At 40.3% G+C, this 26,097-nt stretch overlaps 1 protein-coding gene across 1 annotated transcript in view; it reads left to right on the plus strand.

The window, feature by feature from the left end:
* Positions 1 to 26,097, plus strand: part of WDFY4 (WDFY family member 4) — a 280,147-nt gene that overhangs the window by 89,106 nt on the left and 164,944 nt on the right. Inside the window, exons 20-29 of the mRNA XM_039870919.1 lie at positions 3,277 to 3,508; positions 4,653 to 4,798; positions 5,903 to 6,014; positions 6,741 to 6,931; positions 8,429 to 8,581; positions 18,466 to 18,539; positions 20,755 to 20,916; positions 21,516 to 21,607; positions 23,352 to 23,451; positions 25,407 to 25,612. Of these exons, the coding sequence (XP_039726853.1) occupies positions 3,277 to 3,508; positions 4,653 to 4,798; positions 5,903 to 6,014; positions 6,741 to 6,931; positions 8,429 to 8,581; positions 18,466 to 18,539; positions 20,755 to 20,916; positions 21,516 to 21,607; positions 23,352 to 23,451; positions 25,407 to 25,612 (1,468 nt within the window). The remainder of the gene's footprint in view (positions 1 to 3,276; positions 3,509 to 4,652; positions 4,799 to 5,902; positions 6,015 to 6,740; positions 6,932 to 8,428; positions 8,582 to 18,465; positions 18,540 to 20,754; positions 20,917 to 21,515; positions 21,608 to 23,351; positions 23,452 to 25,406; positions 25,613 to 26,097) is intronic.

Genomic DNA, 26,097 nt, shown 5'->3' on the forward strand with positions numbered 1-26,097 from the left:
TTAACAACTGTTTTCAAATTTCAGAGACTTTGTTTTTTATTTCCAAGAGAAAATAAGTTAAATTTAGAACAGCGAGGAGTATTTTAACAGCCTGAATTTAGCAAAATGATGTGGGAGTAGTTTGAAACATCTTAAGTTTATAAATCAGTCTGAATGGCACAGTGAGAATATTCAATAGGAATTTGAGAAGAAAAGGGCCAGCCGATTTGGAGGGGTAGAGCAGAGCTTTGGTGTGGGAGAGAGAAAAGTCTGTGACTGGGAAGGTGGGAAAGAAGAGAGAGCACAGTGGACTTCACTCTAGGCAGGCCTGGTGTCTGAAAACTTGATTTGTTTTTATTTGAAAATTTCATTTAATTAATAGGGAGAAAAATATTTCTAAAATTATATGAGCTCTCATTTAGAAAATATATATTTATATACATGTGAATGTATATATTGATTTTATAGTCCTAAAAATAATATAAACATATTTTGAAATAACTGAAAAATAGAGACAAGAAGAAAGATGACCTTCATTCCTTGTATCTTACCACAGTTTGTAATTTCTTTCAGAGTTTTCCTTTAAAAAATAGTTGTGACTTCATTGTACAGAAAATTTTATATACTATCTAGTTGACATATTATTATTTTAAAAAATTATCCAGATGAACTTTGAAATTATACATTTTTATTAGTGAAAATCTCTTAAGCATTCTTTTAATTTTCTTGTATTTTCTTGAAATTTCTATTAAGATGATTGTAGGCTAAAATGTAATTGTAGGAACTACTAGAGAGAAATCTTGTGTAACTTTTACCCAATTTTTCTCAAAGGTAATATCTTGCAAAACTATAGACCATCAAAACCAAAATATTGACATTGATATAACCTACCAATTTATTCAGATTTTCCCAGTTTTACTTGTACTTGTATGTATATTCAGTTTCATGCAATTTTATTATATGCATAGGTCCCTGAATTCACCACTATTGCCAAGAAACAGAACATTTCCATCACAACAAGGGTCCTTTGTGTTGTCTGTTTATAAAAGTTATAACTACAGTCACCTCCCATCCACACCCCGTCACCGATTCCTGTCTGTAATCTTGGCAACCAGTAATATAAATTTTGTCATTTCAAGGTGTTATGTCTATGGAATCATACAGTATGTGATATTTTAGGATTAGATTTATTTTTAATTCTCTAGAAATTCATCCAAGTTGTTACATGTGCCAATAGTTAATTTCTTTTTATTGCTGAGTAGTATTTCATGATATGGATACTTTTGAAGGACATCTGGGTTGTTTCCAGCTTTTGGCTACTACGAATAAAGCTGCTGTGAACATTGTGTACAGGTTTTTGTGTGAGCTTAAGTCTTTATGTCTCTGAGATAAATACCTAATAGTACAATTGCTGGGTCTTATGATAGTTACACGTTTAATTTTATAAGAAACTGCCAAATGATTTGCCAGAGTGTCTATCATTTTACATTCTCATCAGCAATGAATGAGTGATTCAGTTTCTCTGAATTCAGTGTTGTTACTATTTTTTAATTAGCCTTTCTGATAAGAGTGTAGTGATATCTAGTGTTTTTAATTTGCATTTCCTTAATAGCTAATAAGACTGAACATCTTTATGTGATTATTTGCCATCTGTATATCTTCTTCAGTAATGTCTGTTCATGTCATTTTCTAATTGGATTGTTTGGGTTTTACTGTTGGGTTATAAGGGTTTTTCTATATATTCTAGATAATAGTTTTTGGCAAATATTTAATTTGCAAATAATTTTTCTTAATCTATAGGTTGTTTTATCCTCTTTCACATTGCATTTTGCAGAGCCAGAGTTTTATTTTGACAAAGTATAACATCAATTTTTTCTCTTATGACCACTGATTTTGGTTTCTAGTCTAAGAACTCTTTGCCTACTCCTAAAGCCTGAAGATTTTCTCCTATGTTTTTAAAAAAAGTTTTCTAGTTTTACATTGTATATTTGGATATGTGATGAACTATGAGCTAATTTTTGTATAAGGTGTGAGCTTTAGGTGAAAATTTATTTCTTTGTGAACGTCCAGTAGCTCCAGTACCATTTGTTGAAGACGCTGTCCTTCCTCCACTGAATTGCTGTCAAATCTTTGCCAAAAATCAGTTGGGCATATTTGCATGGATTTATTTTCAGATTCTCTACTTTCTTCCATTGATCTGTGTGACTCTTCCCCTACCAATATCATATTTTCTTTATTATTGTAGCTGTGTAATATGCTTTAACATTGGATAGAGTGTTACCTCTCACTTAATTCTTCATTTTCAAAAAAGAAGAATTAAACTATTTGTTAAGGCTATTCTATGGCCTGTGTCTTCACATATAAATTTTAGAATTAGCTCGTCCATCTGCAAAAAGCCATCTGAGATTTTGATAGAAATTACATTAAACCTGTAGATCACTTTGGGGAGGAATGGCCTCTTTACTATGTTGAATCTTCCTATCCAGGAACATGGTAGGTCTCTCCATTTGTATAGGCATTCTTTAATTTTTTATCTTCCTTTTAGAATTTTCAGTGTACATATTTTATACATGTTTTATTAAGTTTTTCATTTTCTTTTGAGCGATTATAAATGGTATTGTTTTTAATTTTAGTTTCTGCATGTTCATTGTTAGTCTGTAGAATGCAATTGTTTTTTGTGTGTTGATCATGTATCCTGTGACCTTGCTGAACTCACTTATTAGTTCTAGGAGTTTCGTGTTTTTTTAAAAAATAAAATTTATTGGGATGACATTGGTTAATAAAATTATATAGTTTTCAAATGTATAATTCAATAATACATCATCTGTATATTGTATTGTGTGTTCACCACCCAAAGTTAAATCTCCTTCCATCACCACGTATAAATTTTTTGCAGAGTTCTTGAAATATTCTTCATGGACATGTCACTTGCAAGTAGTGACAGTTTTATTTTTTCCTTTCCAATCTGTATGTCTGTAATTATTTTTAGTACATAAAAATTAATGTGCCAATACTGGACATTTAGGTTCTTTATGGAATGACTGGGGCAAACAGATGAACATTTTAATGAGTCTTAATATTTTCAAATTTGTCTCCAAAAGCATAGCGTCACTTTTTTACTCCCACCAGCATTTTATAAACTTGCTTTGCTTCACTGTTTCTCACCTTTTAGAGTTATCTTTTTAATGTTTTTAGATAAAATAAGTTTTTACTTTGAGAGAAGGTACATCATTTTTTATCTATATGTATTTAATTAAATCTGAAGTTAACTGCCTCCCGTCTTTTTTATTTTAATAGATGTTGTATATCCAGGCCTTACCAGGACCTTTTATGTCAATGGATCCATCGTCATTTGTAGATGTTTATGGATATATTGCTACCCCTCGAGTTTGGAAACAAAAGTCATCATTAACATGGCGTCTTGGCCCTACATACCTCTTTGATGAAGCCATCTCAGTGGAAACTCTGGAAGTTATTAACAAACTTGGCCCAAGATACTGTGGTAGCTTCCAAGCTGTGCACACCCAAGGTGTGGAGGGTTTTGGTTTACAATAATATTCTGATATTGTTTTTAAAATAGACATTCATTTATTTATAGCATATTTACAAAAAATAAACTCAGCACAAGTCAGTCATTAGGGAAGACCTCTGTAATTAGATTGTTATATATTTACAATCCAACAGAAAATGTCACAAAAAAGGAAATGATCATAGCCTTCATATTTCAATTCCAAAGTACATAATGGAGGAGAGTGGGGGGTGGGGTGGGTAATACCATCATAATACCATCAGCAAGAAAGAAGAGAATGAAATAAATAAGTTACATTCCTTTTAATGAAGAAGCTTTTTAACTAAAGTATACTGTTGTCTTCAATTATTAAACAGGCAGACAAAACATTCACATTTTCATTATTGATTGCTGGCTGTTCTAGCAGCAAGCATCACTCTCTATGCTCTGTCAAATCAAGGGGTCAGTTCCTATCTGGGAAGAATGATAAATGAATCTCTGTACAGAAGCATTGTATGTGAAGAGCGATTGAGAGCTGTTGAGTGTTTCTGTCTCTAGGCCCCATATCTTTTTCAAACTTCATTTCCTCTGGCAAATGATTCTGGCCAGAGCAATGTGAGAGGTCAGGTCTAGAGCCAAAGTTTCATTGAGTCTCTGTTCTTACCATGCTTCTCAAGACACACGTGTGGCTCCTCTCCTTGATGCAGGGATCAGGACACTAATTCCAAGTGGGATGGACATGCAGATCACTGAAAATCTTAGGGCTTTTGGCCCAGTCTCTTTCACATTCTATAAGTCAGCTTTCTTATCACTTAGCATTTTGGTTTTGGGGAGTGAGTTACATTCTTGATTGATGTTTCAAGCTTAATCATGTCACACCTGTAATATGTCTATTTTATAGTAGGGTTAACACTGTGAGCTTTCTCCACGGTTTTTTTTTATAAGTGTCAGAAAAGCACATGTAGGGGCAAAACATGAGACATATCAACATACAGAATACAAACATATAACAACATGTAACAACATACAAACACACAATATAACAAGATACAAACAAGCTCTCGATGATTGTTTTGCCACGTAGCAGTAGATATTTATTCTTCTGAGGATTAATTTCCTTCTCTGTAAAGTGAGAGTAGAAATTATTGAAGATGTGTCATTTTAGGAGAGGATCCTAGTATGGAAGCGGTGCCACTGGTTGCAGAAGAAAGGATTTCCTTTGGCCTTCATGTAGCCAGCTCCTCCACCACCAATGTTGCAGACATTAGAAACATGTACAATGAGGTGGACAGCCGCCTGATTGCCAAAGAGGTATGCCTTCTAACTTTTCACTTGCTGTCCCCTTTTGGAATCATGATCTCATGGCTTGCTTTAGTTTTCAGTGATTCGACAAATGTTAATTCATGTTTGTATGAATTACAAACAGTATGTATAGATAGATATACACAGAAGTGCTTCCCACTTCATTTGTTAAAATATCCTACGGCTTCCCACCCATTAGCTTCCACTGAGACCAAACCTTTTATTAGTAATTGCTCAGAGGACAAAGTAGGTGTTCTTCATTCTTCACAGTAGAGCAAGAACAAATGGAATATTAAAAAATCTTTGTGACATTGTGAACACTATGGAACTTCCCTTTTCTGGGTGCTACTGACCCTTCCCACTCCACCCCACAACACACATTACAGCATTCTGTGAATTTCTGTGTTTATTATAAACAAAAAATTTACAAAAAAGCAAGCAGATATGTTTGTAGATGAAGATGCCATTAGGTTTACTATTTCCTAATTTCTGAGTAAAGCGCTCTTTTGCTCACTGCTGTAAATTTGGGCTAATCCACCTTTAGAGACATGGAGCCACCTCCCTTTATTGCAGAAGAGGGATCAGGGATTAGGTCCAGTTGAGCACCAAAGAAATGCCTTACCAGCAGAGTTCCTTCTGATGGAGGAAGCCAGGATTTCCATTTTTCTGCCTTCTGAAACCAGTGAGGCTGCGGCTTTCAGAGGATGGACAAGCCTAGGAAGGAGGCAACCCTGGCCTTCATAGCACTGTTCCATCTCCAAGTGCTCTAGGGTCCTTCCTGCCCACTTTAGTTCCTCCCAGCGTGTCCCTTGTGCACAGACTCCTCTGCTGTGAGTGGGAGTAGCTTTGGCAGTTCCTATGAGTATGCAGGACATCAGTGGCACAATTGTATAACTGAAGCTGCTCCCTTATGATTAAGCCACAGCCTGGGAGGCAGTACATGAGAATATGAACTTTTGTTTCAGTCGTCCTGACATTGGATCAATTATTATTCATTCATTGAGTGCCAGCACTGGGCTAGGCCTCAGGCTACCTGCCCTCCAGGAGCTTGTGAACAAGATTTCTTCCTTTCCAGGAGAGTTTCTTAGGACTAATGGTTACCAATTTCTCTAGATGAATATTTCATCCCGTAACAATGCCATGCCCGTGTTCTTGCTAAGAAATTGTGCTGGCCATCTCTTGGGTCCTCTTCGAACCATTGGAGCCGTTGTTGTGGGCCAGTTAGGTAAGTCAGGCCATTTGGGAAGAGGGATTGTAGTTGTCATCACTTGTGAAGCCTGGAATTCTGAGAGGCAGGAAGGAGAGAACCTGTTGGGGAGCCAGGATGGTGAGGGCAATAGCTGGTGAGTTAACCCTGCCAGAAGGTTGACTTCCTAAATTTCATAAGGTCAGTTCACCTCACTGCATCTGACAGCTGTTAGTGAACTCAGCTACTAACCAGCTTCATCTGTGCACAATGGTGCCCATGTAAGTGAGCACAGTGGGGAGTTTGTGCAGAGACTTGTTGTGGTTGTTGGAATGAAAACCATAGGCAGCAACTGTCAGTTGCCTTGCAATTGGGCAAGAGAAAAGCATCTAGCTGGGGCAAGGACCCAACCTCACAGGATCCAGACAAGAGCCAGAGGTTGTCAGCAGCCAGTGGACTGGGGTTCAGATGGCACCTAAGGCATCTGGCTCTTCTGGCAGTTTGGACTAAGACAAAGGTCAGTGATCTGAAATCCCCTGGACAGTTTCAGCCTTCTGGTGACCCAGAAAGAACTCATCACAGGATCTCTTAGAACATAAGACTTCAAAGCCCCCTATCATTCCTCCCAGCCTGCCCCATGTGCACAGGCTCCTCTGCTGTGAGTGGGAGTGGGTTTGGCAGTTCATTCACTCCAACATGCTACCAGGGACTTTTCATTGGAATGAGGCTGTAATTATTGATGGGATTCCACTTTGTCCCACACAGGGGTAAGGGTGTTCCACTCCAGCCCTGCTGCCAGTAGCCTGGACTTCATTGGTGGACCTGCCATCCTCCTGGGCCTCATTTCCTTAGCAAAAGATGACCACACCATGTATGCAGCTGTGAAAGTCCTACACTTGGTCCTGACCAGCAATGTCATGTGTGATTGTCTGATGCAGCACATCTTTGGGTACCAGGTAATCTCACTCTCCCATCTGAGTCTACAGTTCCCCAGGGGGCTGTCGTCTTGAGCAGAGAGAAGCCTCTCTGGCTGCAGTGGACATTCCTTTCATAGTGACTTCTGGAGAACAGAAGCCTAAAGACCCAGGGCTGAAACTCTGGAGACTCAGTCCACAGCAGAAAGCCACTGGTGTGATGCAAACTCTCATGCCTCCTGTATCATGGGGTTGCAGCAAGGACTATATGATTTAATATAGTTAGAGAGCTTGGAATTTTGTCTGGCCCAGAATAATTGCTCTGAAAATATTAGCCATCTTTAGTCCTTAATCTCTCTGTGCCTCAGTTCTCCTATGTGTAAATGGGAATCATAATAGCACCTATTACGTAGGGTTGTGATGATTAAGTGAGTTAATATATATTGAGTGCTTAGAAGAGTGCCTGCTCAGAGTGCCTGCTGTGTCCATGTTCACTGTGATTGTTACTGCTATTTGCTATTCACAAAGTCATATGAGATGGGTCACTGCCCTGGGGCACCTTCCTGCATGGCTAAGAGGCAGTAATGAAAGGAATTGCCAGGGACAGGACTAGAGTTGAAGTCTAGACAAGGTATAGGGCATGAAGGCTGCAGTAAGGTTGGGGCTTGCAGAGGTTTCTCCTGGTACAGGGAGTGCTGGGAGAGAGCATCCCTGTCTCTTTGGCCCAAAGGTCAGGGTCGGAGCAGAAGAAAGCAGTATGGCATCACTTCAGGCACATCCTTTCTCACTTGGACTGTTGCATATCTGGACAGTGGCATCTTCCTTCTATCACTCCTTGAAAGCCCACTGACACCAGTGGATGAGCTAAGCGGAGAATCCAGATGAGATGGATAAGAACTCAGATGCCAATGAATGGCTGCGTATCTTGACTTGCGTGTAATTGAGGTCGACAGAGACATGAGGCCAGAAGGAATCCATCTTATTCTCTGAGATGGGTGTGGGCCACTGGGATCCCAGTGTATTTGTCCTAGTATGGTTCCCTGCTTATTGCTAGTTTCCCAGTGCCTGGCACAGTAGAATGGCACATCTGGTGGCTGCCGCCTAGAGAGATGTTGGGTGTAACTGGGTTCATGAATAGCAAGTGGTTTCCTGGTGATATTGCAACATTTATGGGATGATTACAAATGTAAGATCCAGTAAGGAAAATGAGAAAGAGCACTCAGAAGCATAGGAGGAAACAAGGAGAGGTGGAGAGTGGCATTCTGGAAAAATAGTAGAAGAGATTCAGGAAGGAGCAGGGGGTCCCTAGAGAGAGGTAAAGTCATATAAGTACAGAAAAGTGGACACTGGTCGGGAAGCAGCCACAGAAATTGGTGTGTGTTTTTCTTTTGAGAACATAGGAACAAAGGAGGTAGCACTGGAGAGCAGTGAGTTTCGGATCGGGATGACCAAAGGTGATGGGAGGAATGAGCAGGTGAAGAAAAAAAAATCCTAATGATACATTCATGAGGAAACTGCTGTGTGTTTTAACCTGTTCAGATAATGGCATTTCTCCTGAGGAAAAAGACCTCTCTCCTAAACCATCGCGTTTTTCAGCTGATCCTCTCCATTGCCGGCACTGCAGAAATGGGCTTCGGGTCATCTGCTATCACCAATGTTGGCGTCTTCCAGTACATCCTCTGCAATCTGGAGGTAAACTAAAGATGGGTTTTGAGCCCCAGTGGAGTGCGTGATGGTAAAGAAAGTCTGGAGTTTCCTCTAAACAGAACAAGTCAGCTTCCTCAGTAGTCATGATGGTTGTGAGAGGGAAAAATCCTCAAGGACTTTGGAGCCCAGAGGTCCCAGTCTATAATGAAATCCTACCACCAATGGGCTGTGTGGCCTTTGGCAAGTCTCTTGACTTCTCTGAGCTCCAGTCTTCTTGAGCATGAGATGGAGACCATCATTTCTCTCTCACAGGTTGGTATATGGGTCAATTCAGATAGTACTTAGAAAAGGATTTTAAAACTTTAGCCTACTATATGTAGATGAGGGTTTAAAAAAAAATCCTAATTCTTTTAGATGGTGCTTCACTGTTTACAAATGCTTATTTGAAGGGATGATTGAGAGATGCTGAAGGTACTCCTGAGGCTAAGTGAGGAGTTTTGGACAGAACTTTGGTGGATAGAGCCATCTACGAAGCATCATTTATTGATTGCTCCCTGGGGTTAGGCACGGGTGGTGTCCCGGAGACATGGTGATAACCATGACGGGGCCCCTCCACACAGCTGTCTGGATCTGGGACATGACACAATTGACACTACAATTTTCTAGGGGCCAGTGAGGCAGGCACAGGACATCTGGGGAGTGGGAGTAAGAGAACAGTCAGTTCAGCTTTATGGATCAGAGACTCTCTGGCTGAGTTTGGCAGACTACACCTGGTGGGGGATATTCCAGGCAGAATATATGCTGCTTGCACCCATGTAGGGATGAGAGCAACCATGAGGATTGAGAGGGCACCTTCAAGGAAATTGTTGCAAATAGAGATGAGGCTGGAGGAGGAGGGAGAGAAGACAGACTGAAGACACTAGCTGCAGGACATGCATTTTAGCCAAAATGTGCTGGTCTTTATGCAAGTATTTTAAAAACTGTTTTTCTTAATTAAAAATAATATATGCTTATCACAGAATGTTTTAAATTGGATAAAAGTAGGGGGGAAATCTATTTCTGACACTCAGACAACTGTTGTCAACTTTGAATGCATCTTTTCATTGTACTTTCTATGAATACTATTTTCTACCATAGCCATAATCTTAGTATAGATATTGTTAGCCCTATCTTTTCCCACATAACATAAACATTTTTAAAATTTTATGACAGATTTTTACAAGCATTATTCTGAGGTTCATGTTGTTCCTGGTTTCTTCACCATTCCCCTATTGTCAGAGTCTTAGATTATTTCTATATGTTGTTGTTATGAATGAATGCTGTTATACACAACACTTTTCTGCATACATTTCCCCCACTTAAAGAATTTTTTAGAATAAATGATCAGAGTTGAGTTATTAGAATAAAAGCTTTATAAACAAATTTTTAGATTGTGGATAAGTTCTGCTAAACTGTTAATACCTAAGGGTGTTAACTAAAAAATAACATGCTATAATTTTATTTTAGATGTGTTACTCAGGAGGCAAAGAGCCCCAAGCAGGGAGATAGGTCATGAGATAGATGTAGAAACTCAGGTGGAAGATTTTGAAACCTGAATTGTGGCAAAGGCAGTGAGATAAAGAAAAGGATCAACGAGGCTCATAATGCAAATTAAAAGTGATATAGAACTGAATAACAAGGAAAGCACTATATATCAAAACACTGTGGCGAGGCTGCTGAAAGCTGGATTTAGAGGAAAATTTATAGTCATCAATGTTTATATTAGAAAAGAGAACATTTTAAATTAATGAAGAGACTTAAGATCAAGAACTTTGAATGACCAAAAAACAAAACAAAACAAAAATGAAAACACAAAAACCCAAACAACAAATAAACAAAAACAAAATTTCAAGCAAGAAGGAAGGAAAAATAAAGAGAATGTGAATGATTTAAATAGGAAAGAAACAAACATAGAAAGGATCAATAAGACTAATAACTGGTTCCAATAGAACAGACAAACCTACTGAGACTGACCAAGAAAAAAAGATAGGAGGCACAACTAAACCATATTACAAAGGAAAAAGGTAAAATAACTATGGAGGAATGAGCAATCAGAAGGATAACCGGAAAGTTAGGATCAGCACCTTTGTGCCAATAAATATGAACACTTAGCTCATTTGAATAATCTCTAAGAAAATTTAAATTTCCAAAACTCACTCAAAAAGACATAAAAAACTCAAATGGTCCCTTAACCAGAAAATAAAAGAAATCATGGGTTTAAAATGTTAAAAACAAGCAAACTTCCAAAGAAAGTCCAGGCCCAAGCATCAGCAGAGAAGTTCTGTAAGTCAAGAAATAGGCCATGTCTGCCTTATAAACTCTTCCGGGAAACTGAAAAGGGAGCACTCCCAGATTATTTTTTTTGTTTTAATATTTTTTGTGTTTTTCAATTATAGATGGCATACATAATCTTTTTTGTTTTAATATTTTTTGTATTTTTCAATTATAGATGGCATACAAGATTATATTAGTTTTAGGTGTACAACATAAATTAGACATTTATATAATTTATGAAGTGATCACTCCAACAAATCTAGTATCCATCTGACACCATACATAGTAATTACAACTTTATTGACTATATTCCTTATGACTATTTTGTAACTACCAATTTGCACTTCCTAGTACCTCCCGTTTTTCACATACCCCCAACCCCCTTCCCATCTGACAACTATCAAAATATTCTCTATATCTATGTTTGTTTCTGTATTGTTTATTTATTTATTTTGTTCTTTAGATTCCACATGAAAGTGAAATTGTATAGTATTTGTCTTTCTCTGTCTGACTTACTCTACTCAACATAAAAACCTCTAGGTCTGTTCATGTTGTCGCAGATGGCAATATTTCATTCTTTTTTTTGGCAGAGTAATATTTGTATACATGTAGAGCCTCTTCTTTATCCATTCATCCATTGATGGAAACCCATGTTGCCTCCACATCTTGGCTATTGTAAATAATGCTAAAATGAACATATGGATGCATATGTCCCTTTGAAATAGTGTTTTGGATTTCTTCAGATAAAAACCCAGAAGTGGGATTACTTGATCCTTCTTTGTCTCTTGTTATAGCCTTCATTTTAAAATCTATTTTGTTTGATATAAGTATTGCTACCCCAGGTTTTGTTTTCATTTCCATTTTCAAATATCTTTTTCCATCCCTTTGCTTTCAGTCTGTGTGTGTCTTTTGATCTGAAGTGAATCTCTTATAGGCAGCATATGCAAGCTTCTTGTTTTCTTATCCATTCAGCCACCCTATCTTTTGATTGGAACATTTAATTTTTTTTATTTGAAATACTGTTGATAGATATGTAGTTATTGGAATTTTATTATTCATATTTTTGGTACTTTTTTTTTCTTAAAGAAGTTCCTCCAACATTTCCTATAATACTGGCTTGGTGATGAATTCCTTTAGCTTCTTCTTGTCTAGGAAGTTCTTTATCTGTCCTTTCATTCTAAATGATAGTTTTTCTGGGTAGATTCCTCTTGGTTGTAGGTCCTTGCTTTTCATCACTTTGAATATTTCCTGCCAATCCCTTCTGGCCTGCAAAATCAACTGCCAATCCCTTCTGGTCTGAGAAATCAACTGACAGTCTTATGGGAGATCCTTTGTAGGTAACAAATTGCTTTTCTCTTGCTGCTTTTCAGATTCTCTCTTTATCTTTAAACTTTGACAGTTTAATTATGAGATGTCTTGGTGTGGGCCTCTTTGGCTCCATCTTGTTTGGGACTCTCTGAGCTTCCTAGGCTTGTATGTCTATTTCCTTCACCAGGTTAGAAAAGTTTTCTGTCATTATTTCTTCAAATAGATTTTCAATTTCTTTCTCTCTCTCTTCTCCTTCTGATACTTATATGGTGAGAATGTTGATATGCTCGATGTTGTTCCAGAGGCCCCTTAAACTATCCTCATTTGGGAAATTCTTTTTTTCTTGTTGCTGTTCTGATTGGGTGTTCTCTGCTACCCCATCTTCTAAATCTCTGATTCGATCCTCTGCTTCATCCAGTCTGTTGATTCTCTCCAATGTATTCTTTATCTCGGATATTGTATTCTATGTTTTCCATCTCCATTCTTGTTTTCTATCTCTTCGTTAATGTTCTAACTCAGTTCATCTACTCTTCCCCCAAGTTCATTGAGCATCCTTATAACGAGTGTTTTGAACTCTTCATCTGATGGATTGCTTGTTTCCACTTTGTTTAGTTTTTTTTCTGGAGCTTTGCTCTATTTTATTTGGGACATGTTTCTTTGTCTCTCCATTTTGGCTGTCTCCCTGTGTTTATTTCTATGTATTAGGTAGGGTTCCTAAGTCTTCCAGTCTTAGTAGAGTAGCCTTATGTAGTAGGTGTCTTGTGGAGCCCAGTTGTGTAGTCTTCATGGTCACCTGAGCCATGTGCTCACAGTATGTCACTTGTGTGGGTTGTGTGTGCCCTACTGTGTGTGCCCTATAGTTGGGCCTCGGTTGCTGTTTACATGTTGATGGGAGGGATTGACCCTCAGGCTGATTGGTTGTGAGAATTGGCCAGTGAGGGGCTGACCGTACAGAGCAGGATTCACTTTATCAGGGCTTTAATTGGTGCCTGTTCAGTCTGTCCTTTGGGTGAGTCTTCCTCAGATGTAGCCCTGGTGGTGCTCCAGGTATAGATCCAGTAGAAATAGGCAACTGCGTGTGCTGGCCTGAGGGCCTCCTTAGAGGGGCCCAGATACAGGCCAAATTCAGTCACAGCCTGTGCACTTCTGGGGTCACCTGGTAAGAGTATCCAACCAATCTGAAGATGACTGCGTCCCATGCTGGGCTTGGGGCTGCTCAGCAAGAGGTACAGTGCATGCTGAGGCCAGATGCTGCTTCTTTGGGTTTTGCGAGCCTTTAGAAAAGTCCACAGAATGAGCCAAGACAGGCCATTTGTATAGAAACAAACCACTAGAGGCAGATTTGATGGGCCCACACATTGGGAGAAGCAGAGTCTCAGGGAATACCTGGGCAGAACAACTTGTGTTAACCAGGTTGTTGGAGACTTAGATATGGCCATTGCCTATGTCTGCATGCTGGAAGGGTAGAGAGTTTAACAAATGAACAATGGATACTACCAATACTTCTGTCCAGGAAATACTTCTGTCCAGCCAACCCTTTAGCCCTCATCCTGAAGCTAGACAATCCAGTTCCTAGTTGTATGTCCCTGGCACTCCATGAGCAGCTGCTTCAGTGCTGGAGCTCAGAGCAAGTGAGTCCGTTACTAAGTAAGTCATCACTTAGGCCCTTTAAAGGAATGTCTGAGACTCCCACAGACTTCTGTCTCACTCAGCCACAATCTTTGCTGGTTTTCACAGCCAGAGGCTGTGGGGACTTCTCTTCCCAGCACTGGAACCCTGGGCTGGGAAACCCAGTGTGGAGCTGGGACCTATCACTCTTCTGGGGAAAGGGTCTCTGCAGCCAAGATAACTCTCCTGATTTTTGACCACCACACGCAGTTGTGGGACTGGCCCATTTCATGTCTCTGCCCCTCCTACTAGTCTCGAGGTGACCTCTTATGTATGTCCCCAGTTGTAGAACTTCTGTTCAGCCAGACCTCAAGTGAATACCAGTAATGGTTGTCCTGTAGTTTCATTGCAATTTTGATGTTGTCGTGAGAGGGGGACGAGCACAGCATCTACCTTTTATGCCATGTTGACTGGCTGTCTTATGAGCTAATCTTGATTCCAGAACCAAAAAAAAGACAGAATTGGAAATGAAAAAGTACAACTCAATCTCATTTATAAATATAGCTACAAAAATCCTAAATAAATTATTAGCTAATTGAACAAGGCCAGGATGAACATGCTAGATCTGGATTGGAAGATGATTAAAGGATTATGGAGGAAGACAGAAAGGACTGGCAAAGGGCTCCCTATGCACAACAGGGAAGGAGACACGCATAAATGGCTTTACTACACTGATAAGTAAGACAGTATGCCCCTTCCAAAATGCTGTGCCAGTGTTCAGGCAGCTTGGCTTCAAGGCATCTCTGCCACCAGCCTGGCCCAAGAGTTACCTGCGCAGGACCCTACCATGCCTCCACTGCCTGCTCCTGGAATGGTCATGGGAACCACCCCTTACCTTCCCTGAATAAACTAATTCCTCAACGAACTGATGCTTTTAAAGCTGGGGTTAAGAAAACAAACAACTAATAAAAGTTAGAAGCTGAAAAAAAATTAAGTAAAATAAAACAAAAATTAAAGATTAGAGGAGAGAAATTCAAAAAGAAGTTTCCCAAATGTCTGCCTACATTAAGTAAAATAAGGGCAGAGATGGATACATTATATTTGGAAGTCACTTGAGGGTCAGTGACAGGCCCAGTGAGAAGTAAATAATGGGGTGAGAAGTGAGGTGAAGAGTGGAGCAGAGGATGGAAGTAGAGAGAGTCAGTGGAATTTTGAAGAAGAAAAGAAGAGAGGAGAAAAGAGAGGGGAGGGAGTTTCAGGGCTTAAGATAGGAGACTAGAGTTTAATTGTAAGCTGAAGAGGAGATAGCACTGGAAAAGTGGTGATTGCACTGCTATGTGGAACCCGAAACGCAGAATAAATGAGCAAACAAAATAGATACAAACTCATAGATACAGAGAACAAATTGATGGTCACCAGATGGGAGAGTGGTTAGGGGATTGCATAAAAAAGTGAAAGGATTAAGAAGTACAAAAACAGTTATAAAAACAGCCATGGGGATATGAAGTATAGCATAGGGAATATAGTCAGTAATATTGTAATAACTATGTGTGGTGTCAGATGGGTACTAGACTTACTGAGGAAATCATACGTAAGGTATATAAATGTTGAATCACTATATTGTACATATGAAACTAATATAATATTGAATGTCAACTGTAATTGAAAAACTAAAAAAAATAAAGCAGTTTTAAGAATTTTAAAAAATGCCAGTGGGAGGATCAACCGTATATGGGACAAATCCTTAAAGGAGAGGACGAATTTGGAGACGAGAAAATGAGTTACAGGAGAGGGGTGGGATCCATGATGACTGAGACAGTTGAGAGGGAGGAGAGGGAAGGGATGTAGAGAAGTAGGGAGAGAAACAAAATTGATGGTATTCAAGTCTTAAGCTTTTTGTTTCTTGGAGAAGGGACAGGCCAGCTCACCCTGAGAATGAGGTGGTCTCAGGTATGGGGACAGGGTACAATTTGACACATTATCCATTTGATATTCAAAAAATCTAATCCAGACATCTCAATCTTTAGTTTAAAGATTATGTGACAGGATAACAAGTAAAAGATTCATTTATCTATGTTTCCCCAAATTTAGATATTTGGTATTATGTAAAATAATTTCTAAGCGGGTTAGGCATCCTCAAATGTGCTGTGACTACTTCTTTTTGTTCTAATGCTCTGCGAAGGAAATGGGGGGTATTCTTTTGTAGAAAAGGTAAGAGACACAGCAGAATACTAGATGGGTAGGTTCATGTTTTACTTTCTCAGTTTTCCCAGCTCCCAAACTGAGCCTGGCATATTATTTGTTCAGTGATTGCCTTTATGAATGAATATTCCAAGTGTGCAGGGCTCTTGCTCTCCTATAGACATGTATCTTGAGGTGCCATGTTTACCTACCCCTAACCCCACTGGGGGCACATCAACCCACACCGGCTCTTCCAAATGAAAGCTATCCTATCTCTGTGTGTACAAAGAAGTGACTGCTCACAGGGACTGAAAATCTGTCAGCCTATTTCTGGCTTAAGAGCAATCCACTTATTTTATCTTGATTTTCTTTGCATTCACTCTTTTAAAAATATTAATTAATTCTTATTAAGTGCTTACTATGAGGTAGGTATGATGCTAAGCCCTGGGGATTAGAGAGAGATGGTCTCTGCCTTCAAGGGCCTCCTGATAAACTTGGGTCCACTGAGGCTCTTTCATTTTCCATCATACGTAAGGGCATAGAGTCATGGCCACCTACTTCATTCAAGTGAGGTTGATTATTGACTCTGTGGGTCACTGTCTACAGAAGGTGCCTGGTGGGGGAACACAGAGAAGAGGCAAGGGGATGGGCTCCATAGTTAGACAGACCAGGCTTTGAAGCCAATCTCTGTCAATTAATAACTGTGGGGTGCCAGGCAAGTTACTTAGTCTCTATGACCCTCACTCTTCTTCTTTTTTTTATTATTAATTTCAAGTATACAGTACATTGGTTAGACATTTATATCGTTTATGAAATGATCCCCCTGATTACTCTATCTTCCCTCTGGCTCTACACCTACCCATTACATTGCTGTTGACTGAATTCCCTATGCCATTCTCCCATCCCCATGACCATCTAGCACTACTAATTTGTATTTCTTTAACCCTTCATTTCTTTCTCCCAACGCTCCCACCACCTCCCTTCTGGTTATCCTAAGATTGTCCTCTATATTTGTGACTCTGTTTTTGATTAGTTTGTTCTTTTTGTTCCTTAGATTCCGCATATAAGTGAAATCATATGGTATTTATTTTTCTCTGTTTGACTTATCTCACTCAGCATAATAACCTCTAGGTCCATCCATGTCGTTGCAAACGGTAGGATTTTTTTCTTTATGGCTGAGTATTATTCCATTATATATATGAACCATAACGTCTTTATCAAGTCGTATGTTGATGGCATTTAGGTTGCTTCCATATCTTGGCTATTGTAAATAGTGCTGCCATGAACATAGGGATGCATAAATCTTTACGAATTGGTGGTTTGGTTTCCTTTGGATAAATACCCAGAAATACAATTGCTAGGTCAAAAGGTATATCCATTTTTAATTTGTTGAGGAACCTCCAGACTGTTTTCCATAGTGGTTGTACCAATTTGCAATCCCACAAACAGTGTATGAGGGTTCCCTTTTCTCCACATCCTCGCCAAACTCATTGTTCTTTGATTTATTGATGATAGCCATTCTCACAGGTGTGAGATGCTATCACATTGTGGTTTTAATTTGCATTTCTCTGATGATTGATGACCTTAGGCATCTTTTCATATGTCTGTATTTCCTCCTTGGAGAAATGTCTATTCATAAGCCTCACTCTTCTCATCTACTAAATGCAAATAACATCATTTTAGGACTTTACATGGCACTTCTTACCTCCAGGAAATGGTATCATTTGTAAGTGTGAGCTCTCTTTGCTGCTATATGGATGCACTATTGTAATCCCATGTTTGAACCTTCTAGATATGGGCCTTAGGAAATGTCAGTATTTAGAGGTAAGAAATAGTAGAGCTCTCTAAAGAGTAGAAATAAGACAGGAAGCCTCATCATCAACCTGGCCCCAGAGTATGATTAGCAGCTGCATTTTGTTTACTATGAATGAAAACAATTTGAGTGATAACCTTCACTCTCAGGATCTCAGTGCATTTCACATCTGTGTCACTCACCGTTCTGTAGTACAGGAGAAGGGAACATGGGTTATGCTGCAGGTTTTAGGAAGAAAGTGTTATATGTACAACATGGGTGTGTAGTTACTATAGTATAAAACCAGAAAGATGAGATCCAGCTTCTAATTCTAGTCCTACCACTTGCTGGTGGTGAGTGGAACCTGTGAGAACACTGGCATTTGTTTTGCAGGATGAGATATGTTTGGTGTGTGGACACATGGGCTGCAAGGCCCAGGACGGGACAGATATTGGTTAGAGTAGGTGTCCTTGGTAAGACTCTAGACCCACAGTGAAGTACCAGGCGGAAGGAGAGATGGGAAGGAGAGGAATGATGCTTAAGCTTTCCCCTGGGACAGGAGTCCTCTATGTTCTAGCTGTCAAGAGATTTGGTCTGATTCTAGAGGTGGTAAATTGTGTTAATGACTCCAAACCAAGGAGATTGCATTTAGCATCCTTTCTGCTCACACTGCCTGGAAACCTTTTTTCTCACATGCCTTGGTTTCAGTGTGTTTGTTGTCTTTCAGCTCTGGATGAATACTGCGGACAACCTGGAACTCTCTCTCTTTTCCCATCTTGTGGAAATCCTTCGATCACCAAGGTAGGCTGAGCTTTGGCAGCCTTGGCATTAGAACCAAAGGTTTCATGCCAAGAACAGGGACTGAGAGAGCAGGATGGCCAGTGGCTTGGCAACTACAGCCTTCGGCCACTCCCAGAGCACTAGGTCCCCTGATGGCAGCATGTCTGCCTTAGACTATTTGGTCTATTATAACAAAAATATGATACGCTGTGTGGCTTATAAACAACAGAAATTTATTTCTCACATTTCTAGAGACTGAAAGTCTAAGATCAAAGCACTAGCAGATTCAGTGTCTGGTGAGAACCCCGCTTCTTGGTTTACAGATGGTTGTCTTTCCATTATAATTTCATCTAGTAGAGGGGTAAGGGAGCTCTCTGGCATCTTTTATGATGGCACTAAGCCCATTTATGAGGAATCACCCTCATGAACTAATCACCTCCCCAAGCCCCGCCCCTCAAATACTGTCACACTGAGGGGTAGGTTTCAACACAAGAATTTTGGAGGAAGAAGCACAAACATTCAGCCTATAGCAATGCTTACATATGTGGGGGCACATCTGTCTCACCTGCTGGTTTTGGGCCTTGGGAGAGGCCTCTCTAGCCCTGGCAACTAGCACCTTCTCAGGGCTCAGTAAGTGTGGCTAGCAAAGGAGAACATTTCTCTGTGTGCCATCTGCCGCATGACCCACTTTCCCCTAAGTGACTTCTCCAAGTCACATTTTGAATTAGTTAATGCTCTTTTGGTTGCAAGTGGCAGAACTATAACTCAAACCAACTGAAGGAAGGAAGAAAGGGAGGAAAGGAAGTAGAAAAAGAGAATTTTTTGCTCATACAATTAAATGGGCAGATCTTCACCCATAGCTGGGCGGCACTCATATCTCTTTACCTGAGATCTGTCACTGATCTTATCTACGCTTTTTTGCTTACTGGTATTTCAGCAGGCCTTCTGTGACAGCAAGGTGGTTGCTGGGCAGCTCCTTGGAGCACATTCTCCACTCAGCATAATTAGCAGAGAGGCTTCTTACTCTTCTCTTTTTACTCCACAGTCCTAGCAATAGGGTGGAATTTCATGGGGGCACCTCGGGTCTTGCTGCCAGGCTGGGAACAAGACCTTACCTCTGAGGTGGGAAGGGAGTTAGAAAAAAGTGGTTCCCAAAGAAATCCAGGGGCTGTGATCAGAATAAGGAAGAAAGGAGGTAGGGAAGCCAACATATCAACTTTCCTCATGTTCATACTATCCTCCTGGGTCTAGTTGTTACAGTGGTCATTAGCACCTTCAGTGTTTTGAATGTATTTGTAAATATCTTTTCCTTTAGCCACTTATGATTGAATATCTATTATAAACCCTCTCCATTTCACATGGGTTCTTAGTGCTGGAAGTTAGGAGAAGAACAAGACACAGTCCTGTGGAGAAGGAATACAGAAAAACAGGCTGCTCGGTGCTGTGATGAGAAAGCTTACGAAAGACAGTGGGGGCTTATAGGCAATGGACACACAGACTGGGCTAGCTTTTCCTCTTTTGCATGTCAGAGATATGGAGCTTGGCAGAATTTAACATGGTAATACTGAAAAGACAGTTCAGGAGGGAGCAATCCACTCAAATTCACCCTCCTCCACCTTTTTTTTTTTCGTTCTCATTTTCTACTTTCTCTCTGTACCTGTTGTTTTCTAAGAGGTGAACATTTAACCTGGGAGCTATTTTGTTAGAGAAAGTAGAATTTACTGGAAATTGCATTGTGATTATCTTGAGAAGGGGAATATGGATGTTTGAATTCGGTCTTGTTCCCCTTTGACTCTTGGCTGCATGTTCATCCACTTTGTGGTTTAGGGTGGGCAGGAAGAGCACACACCAGACAGGCTAGCCAAGGGCCTTGTGCTCCTGGCTGTTGGGAAGTGCTCGTGGTCACACTCAAGTCTGCTGTCTTTGTTCTGAATTTTCTGAGCCCACCATTAGTTTTCCCTGAGGCTTGGAATTTCAAAGTCAATATCTGGGGCTTGTCTTTGAAGGCAGTTTCCAGGGAGTGGAAGAGTACGGGAGCCTCATCCAAGAGTGACTCTGGCACTTGGCAGACACATATTCGATGGGTGTCTGACAGTATTTTGACAAGTTGTTAAGTGAACATTGGAGTCAGAGGGCAACAGAGCAAGCACAGCCTGGAAAACCTTTTTAGCAGAAACAAAACAAATTTGGTTCATTCCAGTAAAAGCTTTTACTACGTCTTTCCTGGGCTCACCAGGGAAGGACCCCGGAATGCTGAAGTTGCTCACCGGGCACAGCTTATACCCAAGCTCCTCTTCCTCTTCAATGAGCCGGGCCTCACCCCCTCCAAGATCCCCATCATCATTGCCATACTGGACTGTCAGCTGAGAGGACACTTCAACATCCAGGACTTGCTCAGGTATCATGCCAAGCTTCTTGGGGGGAAGGGTAGAGCTTTGGGACCCCCAGTTCTCTTGACCACATTCAACACAGCTTCACTACCCTTCAATGCAGTGGCAGGTTCTATTCATCGGAACCTTCCAAGTGGGCTCTATTCAGGACTGAGAGTTAAAAAAAGGGTGTGTGTGTGTGTGTGTGTGTGTGAGACTCCCTAGCAGTGTTATGTTTTCAATGCTCTCTGGTGCTCAGACACACCTATTGTGCCAAGAATTCAAGACTTTCTGTGAGCACAACCATTGCCACCAGCTGATGGCCCAACACATTTGTCTTTTGCAGACTTCGCAAAGGATAGTCCCAGCTGGCACAACATTTAGCCTTCTCCGTCTTCAGCACTATCTGTTCTATTGATCTGGCAGAACCAGAGTTCACTGCTCTGATGAATCCTGATAGATTTTAGAAGTCTCTGAAAATATTATATTGATCACAGAATAAAGTGATTCCCCTCAGACCCACCCTTGTAGCCACATTTGGGTGGATCTGTGTAGATAAACCTTCACATGTGTTCAGCAGACACGGCTGAGCCCACTGTTGAGTGTGTCCTTCTCTCTTTGCATTAAGAGTCGCGCTGTTTGTTGTGTACACCCTCAAACCTTCATCGGTGGATGAGAGGCAGATCTTCGTGGACGGAATCCCAGAGCCTTCCAAACCTGGTGAGAAGACCTTTCCCAGACACCAGTCCAAAGACAGCAAGATGACACTCACGATGTCCCTGAGAGCTACAAGTTGTGGGGTCATTTTGTATAGGGAAAGGCTGAGGCAAAGGAAGGGGAAGGAACCAATAGCTGAGCAGTTGTTCCCAAATAGTGGCTTGTGAGGACATAGTTTTATAGGGTCACAAATCAAATTAAACTGTATATTTTTCCTGAACTACCTGGAATGGCTTCCAGGATAAAACTTAGTTCCCTGTAGACCAGTAGATAGGATCCTTCATGTGCCAGCCCCTGCCTACCTTCCTGGTTGAATCTTCCCACTCTTGCCTCCCGATGAGCCCCAACTTCAGCACTCTGAAGCACCTGCAGGTCCTAATGAGTGATGATCTACTCTCTGTCCATGTTTTGCATGTGCTGTTCCCTTCATAGGAATATCTGGCCTGCCCCACCCCACTCTCTATTTCATCCCATTGTGCTAGCCATTCCTAGTCTACCAAGCCACATTAAATGACCTCTTCTGTGCTTCCACGTCCCTGGGCTTCCTCAGATACACAGGTTTTGATTTGTTTCTTTGAGTGTCTTTCTCCCCAACCAGGTGCAGAATAGCAGCTGCAAAGTGTTCTACATTCCTTCTGCTAGGGCAGGTGTGAGGGAACAAGTACAGTCTGTTTTGCCCTGGTCCTCCAGATCTGTGCTGTCCAGGATGGGAGCCTTGAGCCGCATGTGGCCATTTAAATTTAAATTAATTAAAATTAAATGCAATTAAAAATTCACTTCCTCAGTCACATTAGCTACATTCCAAGTGCTGGATAACCACATGAGGCTAGTGGTTACTGCATGGACACGGGAGATATAGAACATTCTTATCATTGCAAAATTGAGCATTACTCAATCTAGTTAAATTCTCTCTTCTCCTTAGATCAAGAATCAAAGAAATTACTATTGCTGTCTTATAGGAGAGAAAACTGAGGCTTAGAGAGATTAGAACCTTAATAAGAGATGGGGCAAGAATTCAAATAGAGGGGAATTTGACTCCACTTCTCAGGCTGCCTCATCAGTTCTGTTCTCTGAATTGGTTGTAAAATAACTGACGAAACAAAGGAAGGAATGAATGGATAATGGGCCAGCAGTGAACTTAGTCAACACTCCTTTTTATATGGACTCCATTCTGAAATTTTTGTCTAAAAAACATTTTCTGTTAAGACAGTGTTAACATGTCCTTTGGGGCTCTAACAACATTCAGAAGTAAAATTTCTTCCTCCACTGGATCTACATACCTCTTGCTATAATTTAAGCTCTATTTTTACTGCAGCATTGTCATGCCAAAGGCCTAGCCTGAAAGTAAATTGAGGGCAGGAACCAAGACTGAGCACCATAGTCTTCACATTGTGCTCCCAATGCCTCGCATAATACCCAGCACATAATACGTGTTTAAAATTTTTGGGGTCTATTATAATTAAAAAAATTTCTTCTACTGGAAGATAAATTTGATCTTATCATTTTTAGGATTGTTGGGGGGATGGGGAGCATTGAAAACATCTCTAGTTAAAAAGAACTTGAGTAACATTCCCTGAAAAAATTTTAAAGCATTGTATTGAAGTCTAGAGTTGAATGCCAAAATTTAGAGTCTTGTCCCCAATTCCTGGGTGAAATAAGCATTTGGTGAATATGATTGCTTACTGCAGCAAATATTATGTCTCTTTACATTCGTTTTCTCTCAAATCTAAATTTTCTTTTTTTGTAGCTGGAAGCCAAACATCTGGAAAGACAATCTGGCTTAGAAACCAGTTGCTGGAGATGCTGCTCAATGTAATATCTTCCTCCCAACTTCATCTGTCCTCTGAGTAAGTAGCTCCAGGAAGTGCAATTTGGCATGAGGTTGCCTCATACAGGGTGCAGTATTAAAACCTTTTCTTAATGAAAAGTTTAGCATCTCCGAGTCAGCTTTCTGCAGTGTGCTTCCTGCACTAGTCAGAAAGAAAATTATATTCTCTCCACCCAATAAAGCAGACCTTGCCCTAAGATATTCTGATGTGAATGTTTAATGGGCATGAGTAACTCAAAACAGATTTGGTATAATTACAATAAACTCCTTTTGTCACCATTGCTATAGTATAATTGTTATTGTTTTGGCAGTTGTGACAATTACTGATTTTGATGTCCTGTACTTGGCAGACAATAGAATGGAGAAATGGTTAGCCTAAATAGCATCTATCAAGGAAAAGGCTTGCCAAATTCTGCTATTTACTATTAGTTACTTAGTTATTTTTTCAAGTTGGAAAAAGAAGTATCTGCCTTCACTTAACTTTCAAACAACTTGTAATCATAAAATTCCATTAACCCTCTCCCACTGACGACTTGCTTTACCTCCAATCCTGGAGTCATTTATTCAAAAACTGAGCACCTACTCTGTGCCAGACACTATTTCTCGATCTGAGGATGTGATGCTGAGCAAGTCAATCCAGATCCTTGCTCTTGCCAAATTGACACTTTAGTGTGTGTGTGTGTTTGTGAGAGGAATGGGGGTGGGAGTTACCCCTCAGTAAAACAGCTTTGCAGATAATGTTTCAAAATTTGCCAGCTGGTAAGTCTTTATGTTGCTAGAATCAAAACATGGTAGAACTGGAGAACTTGGAGATGAATTAGTTCAAACCCTCCCTCTTCCTTTTTTTTTGAAAGGTTGAAAAGAAGTATAGTGTAGTGCTTAAGAACCTTGGCTTGGATGTCTAGACCTCCTGGGTTAAAATCCAAGCACTGTTCCCAGGGATGTTGAGGAGGTAATTTAAGCCCTTGATGCCTCTCTTCTACTTATCTATGTGAAGATAAAAATAGTAACTGTCATAGGTGGAAATTAATATGTGGATAGCTCAGGGCATGGGGCCAGTAATACTATACATACTTCATAAGCTAACTGCTATCATCATCATCACCACCATCATACTCATCACCATCAACATTACCATCATATCATCACCATCACCATCACCATTATGGAGGAAAATGACCAGAGTACATCAAGAGTTCTACCAAAGTCATCCAGTTAGTAAACTCAGGAGCAAGGCTAGAAGACAGAACAATCTCTTGGTTCTTGGTCTAGCAGTCATACCCTCACCATGCCTACTCTGGCACCTGGCGCCGAGAACACTGTCTGACCCAGGTGGATCCTTCCCTGGCTCCAAAGAGGCTGGGTCCTTTGCTGAGCCTTTGCCTCTGAGGATTGGCTGCCCACATTACTGCCTTCCAGTTCCCTTTAGCAAGTCTATATTCACCAGACACATCATTTTAAAATTCATTTTTGAAAATGACAGTTAATAATGTATTTTTTTTTGTCTAAATTGATAAAGATGGAAAAACATTGAACTATTCTCTTTAGATTAGTTTTGACAAGTGTATTTAAAAGGGAGGTAAATAACCATTATGTGTTTTATATGACTATATTGTTGTAATTAAATGGGTGACTTTCGGACACTGCTTAAGTGTAACTATCATTTAAGTAGAGTTGTCAAGAGGCCTATGTGTTTTACATCTATTGGTACATACTTTCCAATTGCTTTGAAAAGCTTTAGCCAACTTACACTTCAGTCATTAGTAGACAAATTCACTTATTCCATAGTAATTTTGCCAGCATTTTATTTACTACTTTTAAAATGCAATATGTACTCTGCTAAGTGATATCCAGATGTTAACCTTAACTTGCCTTTCCTAGGTGACTAGTGAATCTGGACATTATTTGTATTTTCTAGACATGTCATTTGCTCATGGACCGAGAGACTATTTATTGCATTTATTGATCCTCCAGGACAAAGGAAGAGGTATTCCTGAACCTGGCACCTGACTGGTTCCTGCTGCTCATGCAGGGTCACCTACATCCCAGCACTACTGTGCTGGGATTAAAGCTACTGCTGCACTTTTTGTCAAGCCTCTCCCTCCGAGGGCGATTTAAAGATGGCCTGTCTGCAGGATCCTGGGTGGAACGCAGCTCTGAAGGCATGGACATTGTGATGGGTGAGTGTGCGGCCATTTCCAGGAGGCCGGGCTCCAGCTCACCATGGGCTGTGACTGAGGACCTTCCAATCTCCTTATATCTTGGGACCTTCAGGACTCTGGTGCAGTAGGATCACCTTGACCCCTGATTCCTGATTAGCCCAGCCCTCTCTGATTTTCCTTTCAAGATCCTCGAGGCCTTCACTGTTCTTCAGACCCTGGGGGCTTCTTTTCATTCCTCAAAGTCTCTCTTTCTCTTGCTGGGACGTTTCCTCCTACCCACAACACCAGCAGGCCTGTCCTGGCTCATGTGGATTCACCCTCAAGGTCTCAGTTCAAAAGTCACTCCAAGAGACGAGGGTCCTCCTTAGGGCATCTGTTACACTCTCTTTGTTCCTATTATTTTTCTTTATAGTGCTTATCACAAATCTATATTTATTTGATATTTAATCATTCAATTTTTGTTTTTCCCACTACATTGTAAGTACTTGGTGAGGGCCTGGGAT

The sequence above is a fragment of the Pteropus medius genome, unplaced genomic scaffold (assembly GCF_902729225.1).
Source record: "Pteropus medius unplaced genomic scaffold, Ma_sr-lr_union100, whole genome shotgun sequence".
Classification (NCBI taxonomy): domain Eukaryota; kingdom Metazoa; phylum Chordata; class Mammalia; order Chiroptera; family Pteropodidae; genus Pteropus; species Pteropus medius.